The sequence below is a fragment of the Trichomycterus rosablanca genome, chromosome 5 (genome assembly GCF_030014385.1).
Source record: "Trichomycterus rosablanca isolate fTriRos1 chromosome 5, fTriRos1.hap1, whole genome shotgun sequence".
NCBI lineage: Eukaryota > Metazoa > Chordata > Actinopteri > Siluriformes > Trichomycteridae > Trichomycterus > Trichomycterus rosablanca.
In genome coordinates, this window is record NC_085992.1 from 36,921,412 (window position 1) to 36,945,706 (window position 24,295).

The following is a 24,295-nucleotide window of genomic DNA, read 5'->3' on the forward strand; positions in this document are numbered from 1 at the left end:
AAAATAGACACATGAGTGCTGCCAGCATTGCTGCAGAGGTTGAAGACGTGGGAGGTCAGCCTGTCAGTGCTCAGACCATACGCCGCACACTGCATCAACTCGGTCTGCATGGTCGTCATCCCAGAAGGAAGCTGACGCACAAGAAAACCCACAAACAGTTTGCTGAAGACAAGCAGTCCAAGAACATGGATTACTGGAATGCCCTGTGGTCTGACGAGACCAAGATAAACTTGTTTGGCTCAGATGGTGTCCAGCATGTGTGGCGGTGCCCTGGTGAGAAGTACCAAGACAACTGTATCTTGCCTACAGTCAAGCATGGTGGTGGTAGCATCATGGTCTTGGGCTGCATGAGTGTTGCTGGCACTGGGGAGCTGCAGTTCATTGAGGGAAACATGAATTCCAACATGTACTGTGACATTCTGAAACAGAGCATGATCCCCTCCCTTCGAAAACTGGGCCTCATGGCAGTTTTCCAACAGGATAACGACCCCAAACACAACCTCCAAGATGACAACTGCATTGCTGAGGAAGCTGAAGGTAAAGGTGATGGACTAAACCCAATTGAGCACCTGTGGCGCATCCTCAAGTGGAAGGTGGAGGAGTTCAAGGTGTCTAACATCCACCAGCTCCGTGATGTCATCATGGAGGAGTGGAAGAGGATTCCAGTAGCAACCTGTGCAGCTCTGGTGAATTCCATGCCCAGGAGGGTTAAGGCAGTGATAATAATGGTGGTCACACAAAATATTGACACATTTGGGCACAATTTGGACATGTTCACTGTGGGGTGTACTCACTTATGTTGCCAGCTATTTAGACATTAATGGCTGTGTGTTGAGTTATTTTCAGAAGACAGTAAATCTACACTGCTATACAAGTTGTACACTGACTACTCTAAGTTATATCCAAGTTTCATGTCTATAGTGTTGTCCCATGAAAAGATATAATAAAATATTTGCAAAAATGTGAGGGGTGTACTCACTTTTGTGATACACTGTATATACACACATACACACACTATATATATGTATATATACATATACATATATATATACACACACATATATATATATATATTCTCTCTCTCTGGCTTTCTGGGTTTCACTGAGTTAATAGTAAACTTTGTTTCTTGACCCTGCCCATTTGCCCATGACGTACACGGAATAATATCTCTAAGGGCCTAAATTTGATCAAGAATAGACCATAAATACAGGTTAAACTTTGTTGTAACACGACTGCAATAAACAACTTAAACTTATTTATATGAAAATGTGTGATTTACAGCTAAGCTTAAACAATTTATGCAACTAAATGCCGTTCACTTACAACCATTCAAACTAAGCTAACGACAGAACGCGCTAGCTGGATAACACCTAGAATAGCAGGAATAAGTTATAACATATACGATATAATATATAAAATAAAACTCACATAGCGAGTAAAGCAGAAACAAATGAGCCCTGTAGTGTATTTGGATCAGGAAACTGACTTGACTTAGTGGGTGGGGATGAGTGATCGGACAGTATGGACAAAACGACGTCATATGGCTGCGTTTCACTAGCGCAGATCTATATGTCATAAACACACAGATGTAATGGACTTGTTAAGCGTAGTACATGGTTTAAGATCATCAGCGAAATGCATTTAGACTATTTGTATCCTAAAATAGCCTTTACGTTAAATTTTGTACACATTTACATTAAGTACATGTTGCTGATTTTCTATCATAATCCACATGCTTGATTTTATATTTGTAAAACTTTTACGAGTTACAGTATATTAAAGCGTTTTTCAAACGAATTGCGCAACAGGTTTAGAGCATAAGATCACGCCCTAAACTTTGTGAGTGAATGGTCTACTATCAAGCACAAGCTACTGGAAACTGTACAACGTGCCTCAAGTATGGCCTCATTCACACTGCCTTGTATATGCAAGAAACGAACATTAAAAAGAAATCAAGTGAAAGCACAAGTGAACGTAGTACATACGGGAGGGAGTGGCACACTGGCACATTGGCACACACCACAGTGGGATCTGAGGACCTGGGTTTGATCACTGAGGAGTTGCACTTCTCCATGTTTGTGCTTCTTCAAGGCTCTCCAGTTGAACGATATTTACCTCAAGTTAAAGTTAATGATTATGTGGTATTCTGTGATTGAAATTTTGCCCCCTGTTCAAGGTGAATGCAAATCTTTGAGGTGCAAAGCAGAGATTTATCAAAATACATATTATGGATTTTTTTTAGGTTTGTAAATGGATCCTAAACTGTCCAGAAATATGTTAATTCATCTGCTTTTATCAAAATACTGGTGGTGCAAAGAACCTTTATATATTTAACAACAACAACACAACAATAATATTCAATTTAAAAATAACTTTTAGATCTCTCACATGTAGGGTTGCCAACTTTCAGAACTGGAAATAAGGAACACTTTGGGCTGGCGGGTTTATTATTTATAATAATAAATCAGAACCATATTTTAGGCAATAAAGCATGCTTAAAGAACATCATGTAACATGTTTTCTCAATAGTACAAACAACATTTTTACATAATCCATCTTCACACTGACATGCAGCCCCGGTTCTGGCTGTGTTGCTTAGGGGGGCAGTGAGAAAATCTGGGGGGCAATGCCGGCCCTGCTTGTGTTACGTAAGTTTTGCCCTAAGTCGGATTCGAACCTAGGGTGGAAAAATACACGCAATGCGCTCTGCCCACTGCGCTACTCAAACAGCAAAGTAATAAACAGGTTGTTTAGATAGATAGATAGATAGATTAGATGGATGGATGGATGGATGGATGGATGGATGGATGGATGGATGGACAACAACAACTTCTTGTATACATACACATTAACTTACAGTGTAAAACAAGCAATAAGAATACAAATGTACAGTATGGTACTATATACATGTAAACTTTTTATGGTGTATGCATAGCATACAAAATTAGTATTTATTGAGGTATGTAACCATTGGTTTAATGGTGCATGCATAGCATACAGAAGTAGGTATTTCTTATAAATGATTTATTTGGATTATTATGAATTGTTAAACAGTCTGATAGCAGTTATAAGAAAGGATTTTCTGTAGCGTTCAGTCCTGCATTTAGGAGGAATCAGTCTGTGACTGAAGGTGCTCGAAACACCTCCAGGGTATGAAGTGGGTGTGAATTGTTTTTGATAATCGAGTTAAGCTTTGTGAGCATTCTTAACTCTGCTACCTGCTGAACTGAGTCCTGTTCAGACCCCACTATGGAGCTGGCCTTTTTGATCTGTTTGTTTATTCGGTTTGTGTCCATTGTTCTAGCACTCTCACCCCAGCAAACCACTCCAAAGAAAAGAGCACTGGCCACCACAGACTGATAAAAGGTGCACAAAAGGGGCCTGCTGATGTTAAAAGATTTCAGCCTTCTTAAGAAGTACAGTCTGCTCTGCCCCTTTTTGTACACCGTCTCCATGTGTGTAGACCAGTCCAGCTTGTTGTCCAGCTGAACTCCCAGGTACCTGTAGTACCTGTAGTTCCACCTCAATTCCTAGGATAGTAACTGGCTCAGGATCCCTCCTCCTCCTTCTAAAGTCCACCACCATCTCTTTGGTTTTTGTGATGTTAAGTTGTAGGTGGTTGTTGCTACACCAGTCCACAAAGTCCTTGACCGTGCCCCTGTATTCCTGCTCACATCCTGCCCTAATACAACCCACGACTGCTGAATCATCTGAAAACTTCTGAAGAAAACAGTTGTCGGAGTTATATGAAAGTTATGCTGATATGCCTGCGCACACACGGAGATACTAAGACTAAAAGTGAACACTACTTAAAATATAATAACCAAACGCTTTCTAATTCCCATGGTAGCAGCAGTTTCCTTCTGTTTCATACATATATCGCCCTGTCTCGCGCATCCCGTATCAGTTCAATATGGAACAAAGCGCCTCCCGTATCGGTTCAATACGGAACGTGACGTTTAGTTTCCAAATAAGGAACGATTCCGTATTTTATGGGACGGTTGGCAACCCTACTCACATGCATTCATGTAACATAGAACTACTAAGCTTTACAGCTAGCATTACACCACTTCCATATTTAGAAACCCTGTGTAAAATGTATTTAGGATGGTATACTTTGTGCAAATATAACATACTTCCAAACACTGCCTAGAAATCACATGAACGCCACAAAAGCAAACACAAAAAAAAGGCCCTCAGTCTCAATTCCTATTTTAAACACTCCTCTTTCTCAAACAAAGAAATTACCAGGGAGTGACAAAACAGTCCCCAATCTTCTTTAATAAGTAAACCATTAAACATGATTGCCCCGTGGCAGCGTCCCATGGGCAGCATGCTGTGACCACTGATGAAGGTCTAGAAGATGACCAACTCAAACAGCAGCAACAGATGAGCGATCATCTCTGACTTTACTCCTACATGGTGCACCAACTAGATAGGAGTGTCTAATAGAGTGGACAGTGAGTGGACACAGTATTTAAAAACTCCAGCAGCGCTGCTGTGTCTGATCCACTCATACCAGCACAACACACACTAACACACCACCACCATGTCAGTGTCACTGCAGTGCTGAGAATGATCCACCACCTAAATAATACCTGCTCTGTGGTGGTCCTGTAGGGGTCCTGACCATTAAAGAACAGGGTGAAAGCAGGTTTAAAAAGTATGTAGAAAGTGCTTCTATATGGTAAGTGGAGCTGATAAAATGGACAGTGAGTGTAGAAACAAGGAGGTAGTTTTAGTTTGTTAGTAGAAATATTGGGAACTGTTCTGTTACTGTTTGGGAATTTCCTTATTTGTGAAAGAGTGTAAATTAGGAACTGAGATGTCCTTCCTGATGCAACCTCTTATGTTTATCAGAGCTTGGGATACGCACTGAGAGCACACTGACAAGTACACCTCACAATGGCTGGGCTCTTTCGGGCCATTGAACATGATTAAGATAGAAACAAGGTCCCTCAAAGACCTCAAACTTTCACAATTTATAGCACTCCAGATGTTGTTTGACGGTGTAAGTCTGTTCAGTGTGCTCAAACCTTCAGTTCAGTTTTTTTACAATATGCTGAGACAATGCATCATCCTCATTTACAGTGTATGTGGTTTTACATGGCTGATTCTGATCCTTTTTAGATCAATGGCACAGCTTAAACTCAAAGTTCAATTTTAATCTTATTAGACCTCATAGCATGTGGAATCATCCAAAGGACATTTAGCTAATTATTTACAAGCAAAGCTATGGGTTTTTCTTGTAAGGGTTTATCATAAATCCTTTAGGTGTAACACACTGAATAGGGTTTATCCATAAACATCAACTTTATTTGCAGCTGATTATGTAGCACCTTAGTCAAGAGTGAAAGTTGGCGTTAGAGTGACATTTACAACCCCTGGCAAAAATTATGGAATCACCACTCTTGGAAGATGTTCTGTCAATTGTTTAATTTTGTAGAAAAAATATAAATCACAGACATGCCACAAAACTATCATTTTTCAAAATGTCAACCTTCTGGCATGAAGAAACAATAAAAAAAAGAAACAAATATAATAGTTGTGGTCAGTCACAATTGCTTTTTTTAGATCAAGTAGAGGAAAAAAATATGGAATCACTCAAATCTGAGGAAAAAATTATGGAATCACTCTGTAATTTGCAGTTTAAAAACAAAACATCTGCAGCAGATTAGATTTGCTAATTATTCTTCAGTTTAAAAAGAGTGCTCACACCTCGGAGAGCTGTTGCACAAAGCAGATTGTCATGAATCATGGTTCCAACACAAGTTATGTCAGTTGAAACAAATGAGAGGATTATAAAACTCCTTCAAGAAGATAAATCATTGTGGAATGTCGCAAAAGATGTTGGTTGTTCCCAGTAAGCTGTGTTTAAAATCTGGACCAAGTACAAACAAAATGGGAAGGTTGTAAAAGGGAAGCATACTGGTAGACCAAGTAAGACATCAAAGCATCAAGATAGAAAACAAAGCAATATGTCTTGAAAACAGAAAATGCACAACAAAACAAATGAGAAACAAGTGGCCGGAAAGTGGAGTCAATGTCTGTGACTGAACTGTAAGAAATCACCTAAAAGAAATGGGATTTACATACAGAAAAGCCAAACAAAAGCCACCATTAACACCTAAAAAGAAAAGAACAAGGTTAAAGTAGGCTAAAGAAAAGCAATCGTGGACTGTGGGTGACTGGATAAAAGTGATCTTCAGTGATGAATCGCGAATCTGCATTGGGCAAGGTGATGATGCTGGAACTTTTGTTTGGTGTCTGTCCAATGAAATTTATGAAGATAACTGCCTAAAGAAAACATGTTAATTTCCACAGTTGTTGATGATATGGGCCTGCATGTCGGGTAAAGGCACAGGGGAGATGGTCTTCAATAAATGCCAAAGTCCACATTGAAATTTTGGACGCTTTTCTTATTCCATCAGTTGAAAGGATGTTTGGTGATGATGACTTCATTTTTCAAGATGATAATGCATCTTGCCATAGGGCAAAGGACGTGAAAACTTTCCTTCAAGAAAACATATAATGTCAATGGCATGGCCTGCAAATAGTCCGGATCTCAATCCATTTGAAAATCTCTGGTGGAAATTGAAGAAAATGGTCAATGACAAGGTTCCAACCTGCAAAGCTGATCTGGCAACAGCAAGAGACAGTTGAAGGCAGATTGATGAAGAATACTGTTTGTCATTAGTTAACTCCATGCCTCATAGAGTTTAAACCATTATAAAAGCCAGAGGTGGTGCAACAAAGTAATAATGGTGCAGTGTTTTCTAATGATTCCATAATTTTTTCCTCAGATTTCAGTGATTCCATATTTTTTTCCTCTACTTGATCTAAAAAAAAGCAATTGTGACTGACCACAACTATTATATTTGTTTCTTTTTTTATCGTTTCTTAATGCCAGAGGGTTGACAGTTTGAGAAATGATAGTTTTGTGGCATGTCTGTGATTTCTTTTTTTTCTACAAAATTAAACAATTGAAAGAACATCTTCCAAGAGTGGTGATTCCATAATTTTTGCCAGGGGTTGTACAACCAACCGTTGCTGCCTTCCCCTGCCCTCTAAAACTTTAGGAAGTGGATAAAAATTAGGAAGTGTGAGAAAAAGGTGAGAATGGGACTACAAAATGAATGAACACACAAGCAAATAAAGCTGTTATGTTCCAAATACCATCCTATATACTAAATAATGTGCTAAATTATGCTTTAACCTATGACACGGCTACTATATTAAGCATACTGTATAGGATATTGTGTGTAGACTTACACACAGCTCTCCACCTTGGCAATGAAAGCTTTGTAGCCCTAATCATGCACTGTATTAAACAGCCTGTATTTCCCATTCCCTACATCTTCTTATTTGTATTTATTAACAATTACATTTTAGAATGTATTGAATATTTGTTGAGAAAGCATATTATTCAAACAGTAGACATCCTGTGATTGTGCGAACAAGGACATTCATGCTCAAAATGCCCAAGAGGTTGCTACATTTCTAAGTGTTGCATCCACAGTCCAGTTTCAGATGATGACTTAAAGCTTGACTGTTACGTTTTACAATTCAACAGATGATGTAACACCTTTCTCTAATGTAAGAGCATTATAAACATTCAGCAAAAAATGGATATCACATCAATTTTTAAAATATTTATTAGTAACACAGCAAAACACCAAAATACCAGGCAAGACATCATATTACTTATAACACTGCTGCTGTGCGGTGAGGGTTTGATTATTACACCAGATAGAATGTGTTGTGTAGATAGCTGCCACACCGTTAGTGTTTGTTTATGTTATTTGTTTCAGTCCTGAGCACCAGGATGGGATCATCAGTTTTGGTCACTCTTTGTCCATATGTTTGTTTTACCCCGTGTGCTCTTGTTTACTTCCAAATCCCAATATATGCAGAAGATGGAGTGGCTATTCTTAATTGCTCCTAGGTGTGAGTAAATTTTTTTATCTTTTTAATTCTAGTAAATGGTTTGGCATATTTCTGTTAACATGACGTACTGTTGTTTAACCTATTTAATAGATCAACCAAGAAAAAACACTTAAAATGTACCACTACATATAATCTAATACCATAAAAAGGTACATTTTCAATGTACTGTAGATCCAGCTAATTCTGTTTTTAGCTCTGAACTTACTGCAATACTAAACAAATCTTTGTCAGTCTGACTCTGCCCCAAGCTCTTCCGAGAATAGGTCTGGCTGATATCTTTTCCTACTTGTCATTTGATTAACATGTCACCAGCTGCAGCTTATGTTCCTAATTAAAAAGGTGCTGCTGTCACACCAACATTTATTTTTCCATTGTCATGACAACTCTAGACCTATTTTAACCCACTATTTTGAGCATAATAACCTAAAGTTATTAATGAATTATAATTAATTTTAATAATTATAATTTAGTCTTTAATTCAGCTCAGAAATTCAAAAAATGAGTCTCACTGGGTTTGAGTAGAACACTAATTGCATATACCCGCAAAATAATCCATTCATTTTCATTTAATTTTTAACCACCGTTTTATCCTGGTCAGGGTCACAGCGAGTCTGGGTTTTCAGGAATCACTGGGCCCAATCCATTGTGCGGACTCACACCCACCCTTTCCAACACAGCTAATCATGTATGTATGTAGACAGAACTGCAGGCGATTCGAACCCTGGATTCCAGCAGTAGTAGACTACTGTAATTTACCATTGCACCACCCGGGTGCCCTAATGACTTTTTAGGTTTATATTTTCAAAGTCAATGCTGAGAAAATTGTGTTAAGTGTTGCAACAATGTCTTTTTGCCCAGCACCATTTGGCTGGTGTCTTTTTTTTTTATATATAATTTTCTATTTTTCTTCAACCTTTCCCCCCCAATTTTCTCCCCAAATATAGTCATGTCCAATTACCCTGACTGCATCCTCCACTGATTCAACCCTCCATCGCTGACCGAGGATGCTTCTCAACTGACACACGCCCCCTCCGACACATGCTCAGTACAGACTGCATTTTCACCTGCACGAGTCGAGTTCATATATACCTATCAGCACTGTGCATGGAGAGCCACACCCTGATCAGCATTATTCCTCAGCCCTGTGCAGGCGCCATCAATCAGCAAGCAGAGGTCGTAATTGCAGCAGTTATGAGAACCCATGATCCTTATGAACAACAGCCAATCGTTGTTCATGCAGTCGCCCAGCCCAGCCAGATGGCAGAGCTGAGTTTCGATACGATGTCTTTGAAAACCCTGCGCTGGTGTGCTAGCGTATTTTACCGCTGCACCACCTGAGCAGCAATCGATGTTATTCTTAATGCAATAAAGTCTTTTAAATTTGCTTCATTACACTGTACAACTATTTCAGATGTTTCCAGTGATACTACTGGCTTCAGTAGCAAAGAAAAGTGAAGTAGCTTAACCAACAAATAAACAAAATGGTACTAAATTCAGTTCTTTTTTTTATTTATTACATTTACATTTTCAGCATTTAGCAGATGCTTTTATCCAAAGCGACTTACACAATGAGCAACTGAGGGTTAAGGGCCTTGCTCAGGGACCCAACAGTGGCAACTTGGTGGTGGCGGGGCTTGAACCGGCAACCTTCTGTTTACTAGTCCAGTACCTTAACACTAGATTGACTATGGTTACGCTTTTTTGCGCAAGGAAATTTTGCCTCTAGATCCCCCGCTCCCCTGTTGTGAGCCACTTAACACCCATTATCATGGTAATGACCCACAGCCATGGTAATGAACACACCAGCTCTCCCCTGCTCTGTATGCGGCCTGATCCAGCCTGAGTTTTATGCTGCATATACACTGATCAGCCATAACATTAAAACCACCTCCTTGTTTCTACATTCCCAGTCCATTTTATCAGCTCCACTTACCATATATGAGCACTTTGTAGATACAAAAGCAATAGACACATTGCAATTTAGTTTTTTTTTTATTTAATGTTTTTTACAAAACTATAGGTACTATATATATATATACACATATGTGTGTGTGTGTGTAATTGTAGCTATACATGTTATTCACACTTATTACACACCCAGTTCTTCTCAGTTCTACATTTGCGACAGGTGTACTTGTTGCAAACTCCACACTGTTTTGTGCTGCGGTTTCTAGTGCAGAGCGTCTGCACCTGACACTGCGTCGTCTTTCCAGGAACAGGCGACGGATGTTGCTTTTGTGTCATAACCTTTCCCAGCATAAAACGCTGCCGAAGTTCCAGTGCAAGCCCATGTATAAAATCTCTTCTGCTTTCGGTGGACCTGGTGCATGCTTTGTACAACACATATGCGTTCATCGCTGCTAGGTCAAGCATGTTGTAAAATACGCTAACCCGGATTGTATCCAAAAAACATAAAACCACGGCTGCCCAAATCACGGCAGAATTAAATGTGCACCTCAACTCTCCTGTTTCCACCAGAACTGTCCGTCGGGAGCGCCACAGGGTCAATATACACGGCCGGGCTGCTATAGCCAAACCTTCGGTCACTCGTGCCAATGCCAAACGTCGGTTTCAATAATGCAAGGAGCGCAAATCTTGGGCTGTGGACAATGTGAAACATGTATTGTTCTCTGATGAGTCCACCTTTACTGTTTTCCCCACATCCGGGAGAGTTACGGTGTGGAGAAGCCCCAAAGAAGCGTACCACCCAGACTGTTGCATGCCCAGAGTGAAGCATGGGGGTGGATCAGTGATGGTTTGGGCTGCCATATCATGGCATTCCCTCGGCCCAATACTTGTGCTAGATGGGCGCGTCACTGCCAAGGACTACCGAACCATTCTGGAGGACCATGTGCATCCAATGGCGGTGCCGTGTATCAGGATGACAATGCACCAATACACACAGCAAGACTGGTGAAAGATTGGTTTGATGAACATGAAAGTGAAGTTGAACATCTCCCATGGCCTGCACAGTCACCACATCTAAATATTATTGAGCCACTTTGGGGTGTTTTGGAGAAGCGAGTCAGGAAACGTTTTCCTCCACCAGCATCACGTAGTGACCTGGCCACTATCCTGCAAGAAGAATGGCTTAAAATCCCTCTGACCACTGTGCAGGACTTGTATATGTCATTTCCAAGACGAATTGACGCTGTATTGGCCGCAAAAGGAGGTCCTACACCATACTAATAAATTATTGTGGTCTAAAACCAGGTGTTTCAGTTTCATTGTCCAACCCCTGTATATATATATATATAGTATATATATAGTTTTAGAAGTCACTACGCTTTGTAGTTCTATAATATATGTATATATATATATATATATATATATATATATATATATATACAAGGACTACCAGATTGAGGAACAGCTTTTTCCCCAGAGCTGTCTCCATATTGAACTCTGTCCCCCGTTAAACCCCCCCCCACCCCCCGCACTACAAACATTATCATTTTTATCCTTTTTCCGCTTTGTATTTCAATGGTACATATTTCATTTGTACATAAATCTCATATATACTGTATACATCTGTTTATTATGTTATGTTATGTTTTTACATACTCATTGCTTGATCATGTCCATAGCACCTTAATCACTTTAACCTGCATAGCACCTTAATATTAATCTGCACCTTAATATGTATATTGTTTTTCAGCTACATATCTTGTTTATAGTATAGTTTATAGATCCTGTTTATACCACTGCTATTTACCCACTGTAAATAATGTATATCATAAATACTGTTTATTCTGCACTTTCTGCTTATTGCACTTCTGGTTAGATGCTAAACTGCATTTCGTTGCATTGTACTTGTACATGTGTAATGACAATAAAGTTGAATCTAATCTAATCTAATCTAATATATATATATATATACAGTGTATCACAAAAGTAAGTACACCCCTCACATTTCTGCAAATATTTTATTATATCTTTTCATGGGACAACACTATAGAAATAAAACTTGGATATAACTTAGAGTAGTCAGTGTACAACTTGTATAGCAGTGTAGATTTACTGTCTTCTGAAAATAACTCAACACACAGCCATTAATGTCTAAATAGCTGGCAACATAAGTGAGTACACTCCACAGTGAACATGTCCAAATTGTGCCCAAAGTGTCAATATTTTGTGTGACCACCATTATTATCCAGCACTGCCTTAACTGGGCATGGAATTCACCAGAGCTGCACAGGTTGCTACTGGAATCCTCTTCCACTCCTCCATGATGACATCACGGAGCTGGTGGATGTTAGACACCTTGAACTCCTCCACCTTCCACTTGAGGATGCGCCACAGGTGCTCAATTGGGTTTAGTCCATCACCTTTACCTTCAGCTTCCTCAGCAAGGCAGTTGTCATCTTGGAGGTTGTGTTTGGGGTCGTTATCCTGTTGGAAAACTGCCATGAGGCCCAGTTTTCGAAGGGAGGGGATCATGCTCTGTTTCAGAATGTCACAGTACATGTTGGAATTCATGTTTCCCTCAATGAACTGCAGCTCCCCAGTGCCAGCAACACTCATGCAGCCCAAGACCATGATGCTACCACCACCATGCTTGACTGTAGGCAAGATACAGTTGTCTTGGTACTTCTCACCAGGGCGCCGCCACACATGCTGGACACCATCTGAGCCAAACAAGTTTATCTTGGTCTCGTCAGACCACAGGGCATTCCAGTAATCCATGTTCTTGGACTGCTTGTCTTCAGCAAACTGTTTGCGGGCTTTCTTGTGCGTCAGCTTCCTTCTGGGATGACGACCATGCAGAGCGAGTTGATGCAGTGTGCGGCGTATGGTCTGAGCACTGACAGGCTGACCTCCCACGTCTTCAACCTCTGCAGCAATGCTGGCAGCACTCATGTGTCTATTTTTTAAAGCCAACCTCTGGATATGACGCCGAACACGTGGACTCAACTTCTTTGGTCGACCCTGGCGAAGCCTGTTCCGAGTGGAACCTGTCCTGGAAAACCGCTGTATGACCTTGGCCACCATGCTGTAGCTCAGTTTCAGGGTGTTAGCAATCTTCTTATAGCCCAGGCCATCTTTGTGGAGAGCAACAATTCTATTTCTCACATCCTCAGAGAGTTCTTTGCCATGAGGTGCCATGTTGAATATCCAGTGGCCAGTATGAGAGAATTGTACCCAAAACACCAAATTTAACAGCCCTGCTCCCCATTTACACCTGGGACCTTGACACATGACACCAGGGAGGGACAACGACACATTTGGGCACAATTTGGACATGTTCACTGTGGGGTGTACTCACTTATGTTGCCAGCTATTTAGACATTAATGGCTGTGTGTTGAGTTAATTTCAGAAGACAGTAAATCTACACTGCTATACAAGCTGTACACTGACTACTCTAAGTTATATCCAAGTTTCATGTCTATAGTGTTGTCCCATGAAAAGATATAATGAAATATTTGCAGAAATGTGAGGGGTGTACTCACTTTTGTGATACACTGACAAGGTCCCAGGTGTAAATGGGGAGCAGGGCTGTTAAATTTGGTGTTTTGGGTATAATTCTCTCATACTGGCCACTGGATATTCAACATGGCACCTCATGGCAAATAACTCTCTGAGGATGTGAGAAATAGAATTGTTGCTCTCCACAAAGATGGCCTGGGCTATAAGAAGATTGCTAACACCCTGAAACTGAGCTACAGCATGGTGGCCAAGGTCATACAGCGGTTTTCCAGGACAGGTTCCACTCGGAACAGGCTTCGCCAGGGTCGACCAAAGAAGTTGAGTCCACGTGTTCGGCATCATATCCAGAGGTTGGCTTTAAAAAATAGACACATGAGTGCTGCCAGCATTGCTGCAGAGGTTGAAGACGTGGGAGGTCAGCCTGTCAGTGCTCAGACCATACACCGCACACTGCATCAACTCGGTCTGCATGGTCGTCATCCCAGAGGGAAGCTGACGCACAAGAAAGCCCGCAAACAGTTTGCTGAAGACAAGCAGTCCAAGAACATGGATTACTGGAATGCCCTGTGGTCTGACGAGACCAAGATAAACTTGTTTGGCTCAGATGGTGTCCAGCATGTGTGGCAGCGCCCTGGTGAGAAGTACCAAGACAACTGTATCTTGCCTACAGTCAAGCATGGTGGTGGTAGCATCATGGTCTTGGGCTGCATGAGTGCTGCAGGCACTGGGGAGCTGCAGTTCATTGAGGGAAACATGAATTCCAACATGTACTGTGACATTCTGAAACAGAGCATGATCCCCTCCCTTCGAAAACTGGGCCTCATGGCAGTTTTCCAACAGGATAACGACCCCAAACACAACCTTCAAGATGACAACTGCCTTGCTGAGGAACCTGAAGGTAAAGGTGATGGACTAAACCCAATTGAGCACCTGTGGCGCATCCTCAAGTGGAAGGTGGAGGAGTTCAAGGTGTCTAACATCCACCAGCTCCGTGATGTCATCATGGAGGAGTGGAAGAGGATTCCAGTAGCAACCTGTGCAGCTCTGGTGAATTCCATGCCCAGGAGGGTTAAGGCAGTGCTGGATAATAATGGTGGTCACACAAAATATTGACACTTTGGGCACAATTTGGACATGTTCACTGTGGGGTGTACTCACTTATGTTGCCAGCCATTTAGACATTAATGGCTGTGTGTTGAGTTATTTTCAGAAGACAGTAAATCTACACTGCTATACAAGCTGTACACTGACTACTATAAGTTATATACAAGTTTTATTTCTATAGTGTTGTCCCATGAAAAGATATAATGAAATATTTGCAGAAATGTGAGGGGTGTACTCACTTTTGTGATACACTGTATATATACACACACAATTCATATATGTATATTCATGTGTGTGTGTAAATATATATATATATATATATATATATACATATGTACATATATACACACACACACACACATATATATATATATATATATGTACATATGTATATGTATATGTGTATATACAGTGTATCACAAAAGTGAGTACACCCCTCACATTTCTGCAGATATTTAAGTATATCTTTTCATGGGACAACACTGACAAAATGACACTTTGACACAATGAAAAGTAGTCTGTGTGCAGCTTATATAACAGTGTAAATTTATTCTTCCCTCAAAATAACTCAATATACAGCCATTAATGTCTAAACCACCGGCAACAAAAGTGAGTACACCCCTAAGAGACTACACCCCTAAATGTCCAAATTGAGCACTGCTTGTCATTTTCCCTCCAAAATGTCATGTGACTCGTTAGTGTTACTAGGTCTCAGGTGTGCATAGGGAGCAGGTGTGTTCAATTTAGTAGTACAGCTCTCACACTCTCTCATACTGGTCACTGAAAGTTCCAACATGGCACCTCATGGCAAAGAACTCTCTGAGGATCTTAAAAGACGAATTGTTGCGCTACATGAAGATGGCCAAGGCTACAAGAAGATTGCCAACACCCTGAAACTGAGCTGCAGCACAGTGGCCAAGATCATCCAGCGTTTTAAAAGAGCAGGGTCCACTCAGAACAGACCTCGCGTTGGTCGTCCAAAGAAGCTGAGTGCACGTGCTCAGCGTCACATCCAACTGCTGTCTTTGAAAGATAGGCGCAGGAGTGCTGTCAGCATTGCTGCAGAGATTGAAAAGGTGGGGGGTCAGCCTGTCAGTGCTCAGACCATACGCCGCACACTACATCAAATTGGTCTGCATGGCTGTCACCCCAGAAGGAAGCCTCTTCTGAAGTCTCTACACAAGAAAGCCCGCAAACAGTTTACTGAAGACATGTCAACAAAGGACATGGATTACTGGAACCATGTCCTATGGTCTGATGAGACCAAGATTAATTTGTTTGGTTCAGATGGTCTCAAGCATGTGTGGCGGCAATCAGGTGAGGAGTACAAAGATAAGTGTGTCATGCCTACAGTCAAGCATGGTGGTGGGAATGCCATGGTCTGGGGCTGCATGAGTGCAGCAGGTGTTGGGGAGTTACATTTCATTGAGGGACACATGAACTCCAATATGTACTGTGAAATACTGAAGCAGAGCATGATCCCCTCCCTCCGGAAACTGGGTCGCAGGGCAGTGTTCCAGCATGATAATGACCCCAAACACACCTCTAAGACGACCACTGCTTTATTGAAGAGGCTGAGGGTAAAGGTGATGGACTGGCCAAGCATGTCTCCAGACCTAAACCCAATAGAACATCTTTGGGGCATCCTCAAGCGGAAGGTGGAGGAGCGCAAAGTCTCGAATATCCGCCAGCTCCGTGATGTCGTCATGGAGGAGTGGAAAAGCATTCCAGTGGCAACCTGTGAAGCTCTGGTAAACTCCATGCCCAGGAGAGTTAAGGCAGTTCTGGGAAATAATGGTGGCCACACAAAATATTGACACTTCAGGAACTTTCACTAAGGGGTGTACTCACTTTTGTTGCCGGTGGTTTAGACATTAATGGCTGTATATTGAGTTATTTTGAGGGAAGAATAAATTTACACTGTTATATAAGCTGCACACAGACTACTTTTCATTGTGTCAAAGTGTCATTTTGTCAGTGTTGTCCCATGAAAAGATATACTTAAATATCTGCAGAAATGTGAGGGGTGTACTCACTTTTGTGATACACTGTATATGTATATATATATATATATATGTACATTTATATATGTGTGTGTATAAATATATATACTGTATATACTGTATATATATATATATATATATATATATATATACACTATATATGAAACTATTTGAAAACTGTAGCACAAATCTTTGATTGACTGTAAAGGCTGGCAAGAGAATCATAGTTAGTTGGGGGTTGGTTGAGGTGTGTTATCTGCAAGTATTTGCATGACAAAAGAGGACTGACAGAGCTCTAATGGTTGTGTAGAAGGAGGGGGGATGTCCTCAGAATCTCAGATTATCAGTCAAGCTAGTGAGCTATCACTGGCTATCACTATTTATTAAAATCTTTATTAGGAAAATTCAAAATAAAAACCCCTTAATAGATAAATATTCACATGGTTACATTTATGTGAACAAAATAAGCTTAGGGGCATAGTTTGTAATTGCACTATAGAATGACATGCAGTAATACATTCAACTATAACTGTAGGCTGTAACAGAGAATATTTGCTTTGTGCTGCTCTGTGTACCTGTTTCTTATAATCTACAGTTTCTATGTTATATATTTAAATTCTGTGTAGTCTCAGCCCCATTAAAATTCTTCACAGTTTCATCTAATAGACATAATTGTATCCTTTTCACTAGTCAGTGTTAATTCCTGTCTTTATCTTCTGATCCACCATTTACCCTGAAGAGCACTTACATGCTTATATATTTTGTTGGTTAGTTATATGCAAAAAAAACAGATACAAAATAAAAATTAATGATCCTCTCCATCTGTTGCATTAACACAAGTAAGTCCAGAAAACAATCCTGAAAAGCCCATAATATTTACAGAAAATTACTTCACAGAAACTTAAGCACGATTTATGAGCAATGTCGTTTTCTCCAGCATCTGATAGTCTGGCACCTAGATGTATAATAATTCTGATTTATGCTTGTGCATTGCAAATGCCAGTATTCTAAACTAAATTGTGCATTGCAGACCATAAGCAGATTTTCCCTCAAGCAGTATGTCTTGCTTTTGTTTGAACAGATGTTAGGTAAGATGTTTACTGCTTCATTCAAATTACACTAATGCTATCAGCACACTTCTGACAAAAACAGCAGCACAAATAACTCATTAAAATGCACCGGACATTTGCATAATGTACTAAGTACAATGAATTCATTGGCGAGTTAATGACTTTTTCTTTGGGTGTTGGAGAGTCAGAGGCGTGCCTAATTATTGTCTTTGAAAAACGCACTAAAATGATTGTGCTGGATTTGCAACACTTCACACCCTCACAGATAAAGTTAAATCACTGCAGTAAAAGGCCTCTGTTGTAGGCTTGAGTGGTGGAAAATATGTGGTAGATTAAAATGAGCACACTGCATGGCACCACTATTCAGTTAAGACTGAATGAGATCATTTTATTTTCTGCTGTTTTTTTAAATACACATTATAGTAATATATATTAATATCTAATAATGTACATCAAATGGTGGTGGTATGTGATACTTCTTTAACCCTCCACTGGATGTCACATCAATACTGTCAGAAAACACATATTAGTTCACACTTCATCATAGTAAAGTTAATTTAAACATGTGTAATTCAAATTTCAATTAATTTCGAATAATTTCAATTAATTAATTAGTATTAATTGCGACATATGATGTACACTGTGTCTGTTGTTTCACATCCTATCTTTTCTAAAAAAAGATTAAAATTTTTTTTTTAAATGTAACATACTAAAGTGTGTATCAAGTCTTGATTTATGCCAATGTTCACCCTTTTTTTAGATTTAAAATACACACAATAAAATCAGAACACATATTAGGCCCCTCTACATGGTTCATTGGATTTAATGGACATTAAACATCAGACTTTCCAGACATAAATAAAACCAACATGAATTCAGTTGTTGGTTTTATCATCTGCAAAATGCACACAGGACCCAACAGATAAGTTAGGATATGAACTGCACAATCCCTGTAACAGGTGACGCAAGTACACTCCAAATGTAATCTGTAAAAAAAATTATTTAGAAAAAGTGAATCATTTTAAAAAGTAAGCTATTTAAATCTTAAAATAATTAAAATAAATGCAAACCTATATAAATAATGATACAAATATGCATACAGATACACCAATACTACAATTAAGTGCAAAAGTTTGCAAGCCCCTAAGTTTGTATACACATACAGTGTATCACAAAAGTGAGTACACCCCTCACATTTCTGCAGATATTTAAGTATATCTTTTCATGGGACAACACTGACAAAATGACACTTTGACACAATGAAAAGTAGTCTGTGTGCAGCTTATATAACATGTAAATTTATTCTTCCCTCAAAATAACTCAATATACAGCCATTAATGTCTAAACCACCGGCAACAAAAGTGAGTACACCCCTTAGTGAAAGTTCCTGAAGTGTCAATATTTTGTGTGGCCACCATTATTTCCCAGAACTGCCTTAACTCTCCTGGGCATGGAGTTTACCAGAGCTTCACAGGTTGCCACTGGAATGCTTTTCCACTCCTCCATGATGACATCACAGAGCTGGCGGATATTCGAGACTTTGCGCTCCTCCACCTTCCGCTTGAGGATGCCCCAAAGATGTTCTATTGGGTTTAGGTCTGGAGACATGCTTGGCCAGTCCATCACCTTTACCCTCAGCCTCTTCAATAAAGCAGTGGTCGTCTTAGAGGTGTGTTTGGGGTCATTATCATGCTGGAACACTGCCCTGCGACCCAGTTTCCGGAGGGAGGGGATCATGCTCTGCTTCATTATTTCACAGTACATATTGGAGTTCATGTGTCCCTCAATGAAATGTAACTCCCCAACACCTGCTGCACTCATGCAGCCCCAGACCATGGCATTCCCACCACCATGCTTGACTGTAGGCATGACACACTTATCTTTGTACTCCTCACCTGATTGCCACCACACATGCTTGAGACCATCTGAACCAAACAAATTAATCTTGGTCTCATCAGACCATAGGACATGGTTCCAGTAATCCATGTCCTTTGTTGACATGTCTTCAGCAAACTGTTTGCGGGCTTTCTTGTGTAGAGACTTCAGAAGAGGCTTCCTTCTGGGGTGACAGCCATGCAGACCAATTTGATGTAGTGTGCGGCGTATGGTCTGAGCACTGACAGGCTGACCCCCCACCTTTTCAATCTCTGCAGCAATGCTGACAGCACTCCTGCGCCTATCTTTCAAAGACAGCAGTTGGATGTGACGCTGAGCACGTGCACTCAGCTTCTTTGGACGACCAACGCGAGGTCTGTTCTGAGTGGACCCTGCTCTTTTAAAACGCTGGATGATCTTGGCCACTGTGCTGCAGCTCAGTTTCAGGGTGTTGGCAATCTTCTTGTAGCCTTGGCCATCTTCATGTAGCGCAACAATTCGTCTTTTAAGATCCTCAGAGAGTTCTTTGCCATGAAGTGCCATGTTGGAACTTTCAGTGACCAGTATGAGAGAGTGTGAGAGCTGTACTACTAAATTGAACACACCTGCTCCCTATGCACACCTGAGACCTAGTAACACTAACGAGTCACATGACATTTTGGAGGGAAAATGACAAGCAGTGCTCAATTTGGACATTTAGGGGTGTAGTCTCTTAGGGGTGTACTCACTTTTGTTGCCGGTGGTTTAGACATTAATGGCTGTATATTGAGTTATTTTGAGGGAAGAATAAATTTACACTGTTATATAAGCTGCACACAGACTACTTTTCATTGTGTCAAAGTGTCATTTTGTCAGTGTTGTCCCATGAAAAGATATACTTAAATATCTGCGGAAATGTGAGGGGTGTACTCACTTTTGTGATACACTGTATATCATTTAAACCTGTCTGTGTCTGTGCAGCTTTTGGATCCACGCTGAAACATTTTCTTGAATTTGCTTGAAAATACAATTATAATAAAAGCGTATCAACTGAGGGGAAGTTATTTAACACCCAGTTTCAACTGTGAAAACTCAAACTTTAAATTTTAAATGCCATTCAGATGTGCATTTGCTTCTGTGTGTTGGATTACTGACCTGCTCCAGATTATAACCTTTTCCATAACAATTGTCTGATATAATTAATATAATATAATTAGTATAATAACTAGCATAATCCATAACAGCAAACCATTCAGATCCTGATGCAGCAAGCACCCCTCATCATCACACTACCACTGTCATGTTTGACTGTCGGTATATTGTGATTTTAGGTGTTTAACACATATCACTAACAGCACCTATCCATTGATCAATGTACTTGAGAAGCAAGTTTAGGACTTGACATTTATTAATGCATTGAGATTATACTGACCTTGCCATTTCGGCATTCAGACAGAGATCTGAGAGGTTCCTTGGTCTTAGTGCCGGAGGTCTGATCTACACCAATCATCTGGCAACGACCACACCTGCCTGCTGCCTTTAACAAATTAGTGCATAAACAATATTCTATTAGTGTATAGTATTTAAATGTACAGTTTACTCCAGATACTTCATTTACAGTCGTAACCGACCTCCTTCAAAATCTTCATGCATACACTACTTTTTAATGTGTCTGACCATATTGTCAGTTAGCTTGAAGCTAACCTGAAAGCGTGTGTCTCCAATGTTCACATTAGACCAGTTGTCCTCTTCGAAGGGCTCAGAACCAGAGATAACAAGGTTGGCCCGGAAACGATGAATGAGTTGTAGCATGTCGAAAGATGTGCTGTTATCTGAGCTGCCCTGTCTGTAACAAACCACATTGTAAAGAAAACTAATGTAAGGTACTGTTCACAAGTACAAGTCTTCTTTATATCCTTTACATTAAAGCACATACTTTTATAAATATGACCTAATCAAATAGGTAGCAGTTCTGTCCATTTTTCAAAGACTGAACTTTTTAGTTGTTATGCTGATTATTTAATTTATAATAAAAAAAAGAACTGTATTACATTTGATAAGATGCTAAATAAAAGCATTTTACTAGTGAAGTAGATTTTTGGTCTTCACTGTATTCATAAGAAGAAAAAAAAAGGAAAAAAAAAAGGAAATATTTCCAAAATGCACATTTAATACATTGCTTAATGCTTAAATGCTTAAACTATATTTGACTATATTTTAACCCATTCTTAGTGTAGTTACAGGCATGTATCTGTGGTATTTATGTAGCAGTCATTACCTGCTGTTGATGTGGTCAAGCAGAAACTTCACACTAGCACTGTTAATCAACAGAAACTGAGCCTCATTCACCAGAGAGAGTGCAGATGAGGAGGATCCTGCAAGACACAAGACGATACATTTAGACATACAGTCATATTTATATTGTACATTAATTCTCACCTGACTGCTTGAACACTAAACTGTTCAAATTATAAATTTACCAGTGCAATCTACAACACAGTTTCACATTTAAATGAGTCATCATTAAACCAGGGTGGAACACAGTGGTGCATTGGGTAGCGCAGGCGCCTCACAGCAAAAAGGGCCTGTGTTCGATTTCTTGCCCGGGTAACCAGGGTCTTTTTATAAGTGGATTCTGCATGTTCTCCCTGTGTCCACATGGGTTTCCTCCGGGAGCTCTGGTTTGTGTGTCTGTCTGTTCTGTAAAGGACTAGTGACCTCCTGCCTTTTGTTCATCGAATTGGACCCACCATCCTCAACAGGATATTCCAACTGGTTACACAAGAGGTCTCTAAGAATGTAGCTTGAATGTATATTAAATCAGTCAAATCAGTCAGTTATATCTAAATTGATCATCATATCTGTACAGAAACGATTTCACATCAATCTGTGTGACAGGCCCACAGCAAAAGCCAAATTAAGAAGCTTGACAAATCAAGTTTAAAATGTAAAACACCCATTTGTGCTATCAGAAACATACTGCATTTTAAGTACTGCATTTACATTTTAATTAATTAGGAAAAGGGTTAGATTAATATTAAAATGTGATACATGAAATAGTTTGGAAAGGTCAACAGAGAATACAGGCAGCATCCTGATTATAAAAATGTTAATACTATGTGCTTTGTTAAGGATTGTACCTCCTTTTGAAACCATTTTCATTTTACGGCTGAAACTGGGACTCTGTCTAATTAGACGACAAGGCTTTCCAAAAAACACAGACAGCCAGGATGACGCCTTCTCCCCACAGTCAACAGTCTGTACTCTGAAACAAGAAAAGAGTCATTTATTGTTTATTTAATGACATCAGAAATTATATCAGTTTTATTTATTTATATTATTTTTATTTATATAAGGTCTACCTAAGTATAGGGACATAAATAAGGATATAAAGTAGGCATGTAAAATGTACAAATTGATGCTTGCAATGCAGTTAAAAATTGGGACAGAGGCATGTTTATCATAGGGCTACATCACCTTTTCTATTCTATATTCTAATCTCATTTCAACTATTTGCAAACTAAGGACATTATTTGCTACAATTCTGCAGGTGGACTTGTTTACACATTCTTGTTAAAAGACTTGCTCAATAATCTGTGGTCACTCTTGTCTAATTCTTATCCTCATGTAGTGTTTATATTTTTAGATCTGACAGATAAAGCACAGTGAAGCACAGGCACTTTGTGCATGCAAAACGAGGACTTCCATTGCCTTAAATAACCATGGACATCCTGGAAAATTCCAGCAACTGTCTCTCTAAAATCCTAATATACAGTGTATCACAAAAGTGAGTACACCCCTCACATTTCTGCAGATATTTAAGTATATATTTTCATGGGACAACACTGACAAAATGACACTTTGACACAATGAAAAGTAGTCTGTGTGCAGCTTATATAACAGTGTAAATTTATTCTTCCCTCAAAATAACTCAATATACAGCCATTAATGTCTAAACCACCGGCAACAAAAGTGAGTACACCCCTAAGAGACTACACCCCTAAATGTCCAAATTGAGCACTGCTTGTCATTTTCCCTTCAAAATGTCATGTGATTTGTTAGTGTTACTAGGTCTCAGGTGTGCATAGGGAGCAGGTGTGTTTAATTTAGTAGTACAGCTCTCACCCTCTCTCATACTGGTCACTGAAAGTTCCAACATGGCACCTCATGGCAAAGAACTCTCTGAGGATCTTAAAAGACGAATTGTTGCGCTACATGAAGATGGCCAAGGCTACAAGAAGATTGCCAACACCCTGAAACTGAGCTGCAGCACAGTGGCCAAGATCATCCAGCGTTTTAAAAGAGCAGGGTCCACTCAGAACAGACCTCGCGTTGGTCGTCCAAAGAAGCTGAGTGCACGTGCTCAGCGTCACATCCAACTGCTGTCTTTGAAAGATAGGCGCAGGAGTGCTGTCAGCATTGCTGCAGAGATTGAAAAGGTGGGGGGTCAGCCTGTCAGTGCTCAGACCATACGCCGCACACTACATCAAATTGGTCTGCATGGCTGTCACCCCAGAAGGAAGCCTCTTCTGAAGTCTCTACACAAGAAAGCCCGCAAACAGTTTGCTGAAGACATGTCAACAAAGGACATGGATTACTGGAACCATGTCCTATGGTCTGATGAGACCAAGATTAATTTGTTTGGTTCAGATGGTCTCAAGCATGTGTGGCGGCAATCAGTTGAGGAGTACAAAGATAAGTGTGTCATGCCTACAGTCAAGCATGGTGGTGGGAATGCCATGGTCTGGGGCTGCATGAGTGCAGCAGGTGTTGGGGAGTTACATTTCATTGAGGGACACATGAACTCCAATATGTACTGTGAAATACTGAAGCAGAGCATGATCCCCTCCCTCCGGAAACTGGGTCGCAGGGCAGTGTTCCAGCATGAT

The 24,295-nt window shown here is 40.1% G+C and overlaps 2 protein-coding genes across 6 annotated transcripts in view; both read right to left on the reverse strand.

Moving 5' to 3' along the window:
• The window catches only part of anxa11a (annexin A11a), a 35,711-nt gene extending 34,197 nt beyond the window's left edge, over nt 1-1,514 (reverse strand). For both annotated transcript variants that reach the window (XM_062995132.1, XM_062995131.1), the window contains exon 1: nt 1,429-1,514. The gene's annotated coding sequence lies outside the window, so the exon portion shown is untranslated. The remainder of the gene's footprint in view (nt 1-1,428) is intronic.
• A 16,201-nt stretch (nt 1,515-17,715) lies between these two features.
• The window catches only part of mocos (molybdenum cofactor sulfurase), a 29,024-nt gene continuing 22,444 nt past the window's right edge, over nt 17,716-24,295 (reverse strand). Inside the window, exons 11-15 of one of the 4 annotated variants that reach the window (XR_010012468.1) lie at nt 22,547-22,671; nt 21,685-21,781; nt 21,111-21,252; nt 20,839-20,939; nt 17,716-18,061 (exon numbers count right to left, since the gene is read on the reverse strand). Coding sequence is in view for 2 of the 4 variants with exons in the window: in XM_062996100.1 (XP_062852170.1) it covers nt 18,428-18,538; nt 20,839-20,943; nt 21,111-21,252; nt 21,685-21,781; nt 22,547-22,671 (580 nt within the window). In the remaining 2 variants the exon portion in view is untranslated. Of the gene's footprint in view, nt 18,062-18,357; nt 18,539-20,838; nt 20,944-21,110; nt 21,253-21,684; nt 21,782-22,546; nt 22,672-24,295 lie in introns of those variants that run through there. The other 3 variants (XM_062996101.1, XR_010012467.1, XM_062996100.1) reach the window with 3 other exon arrangements.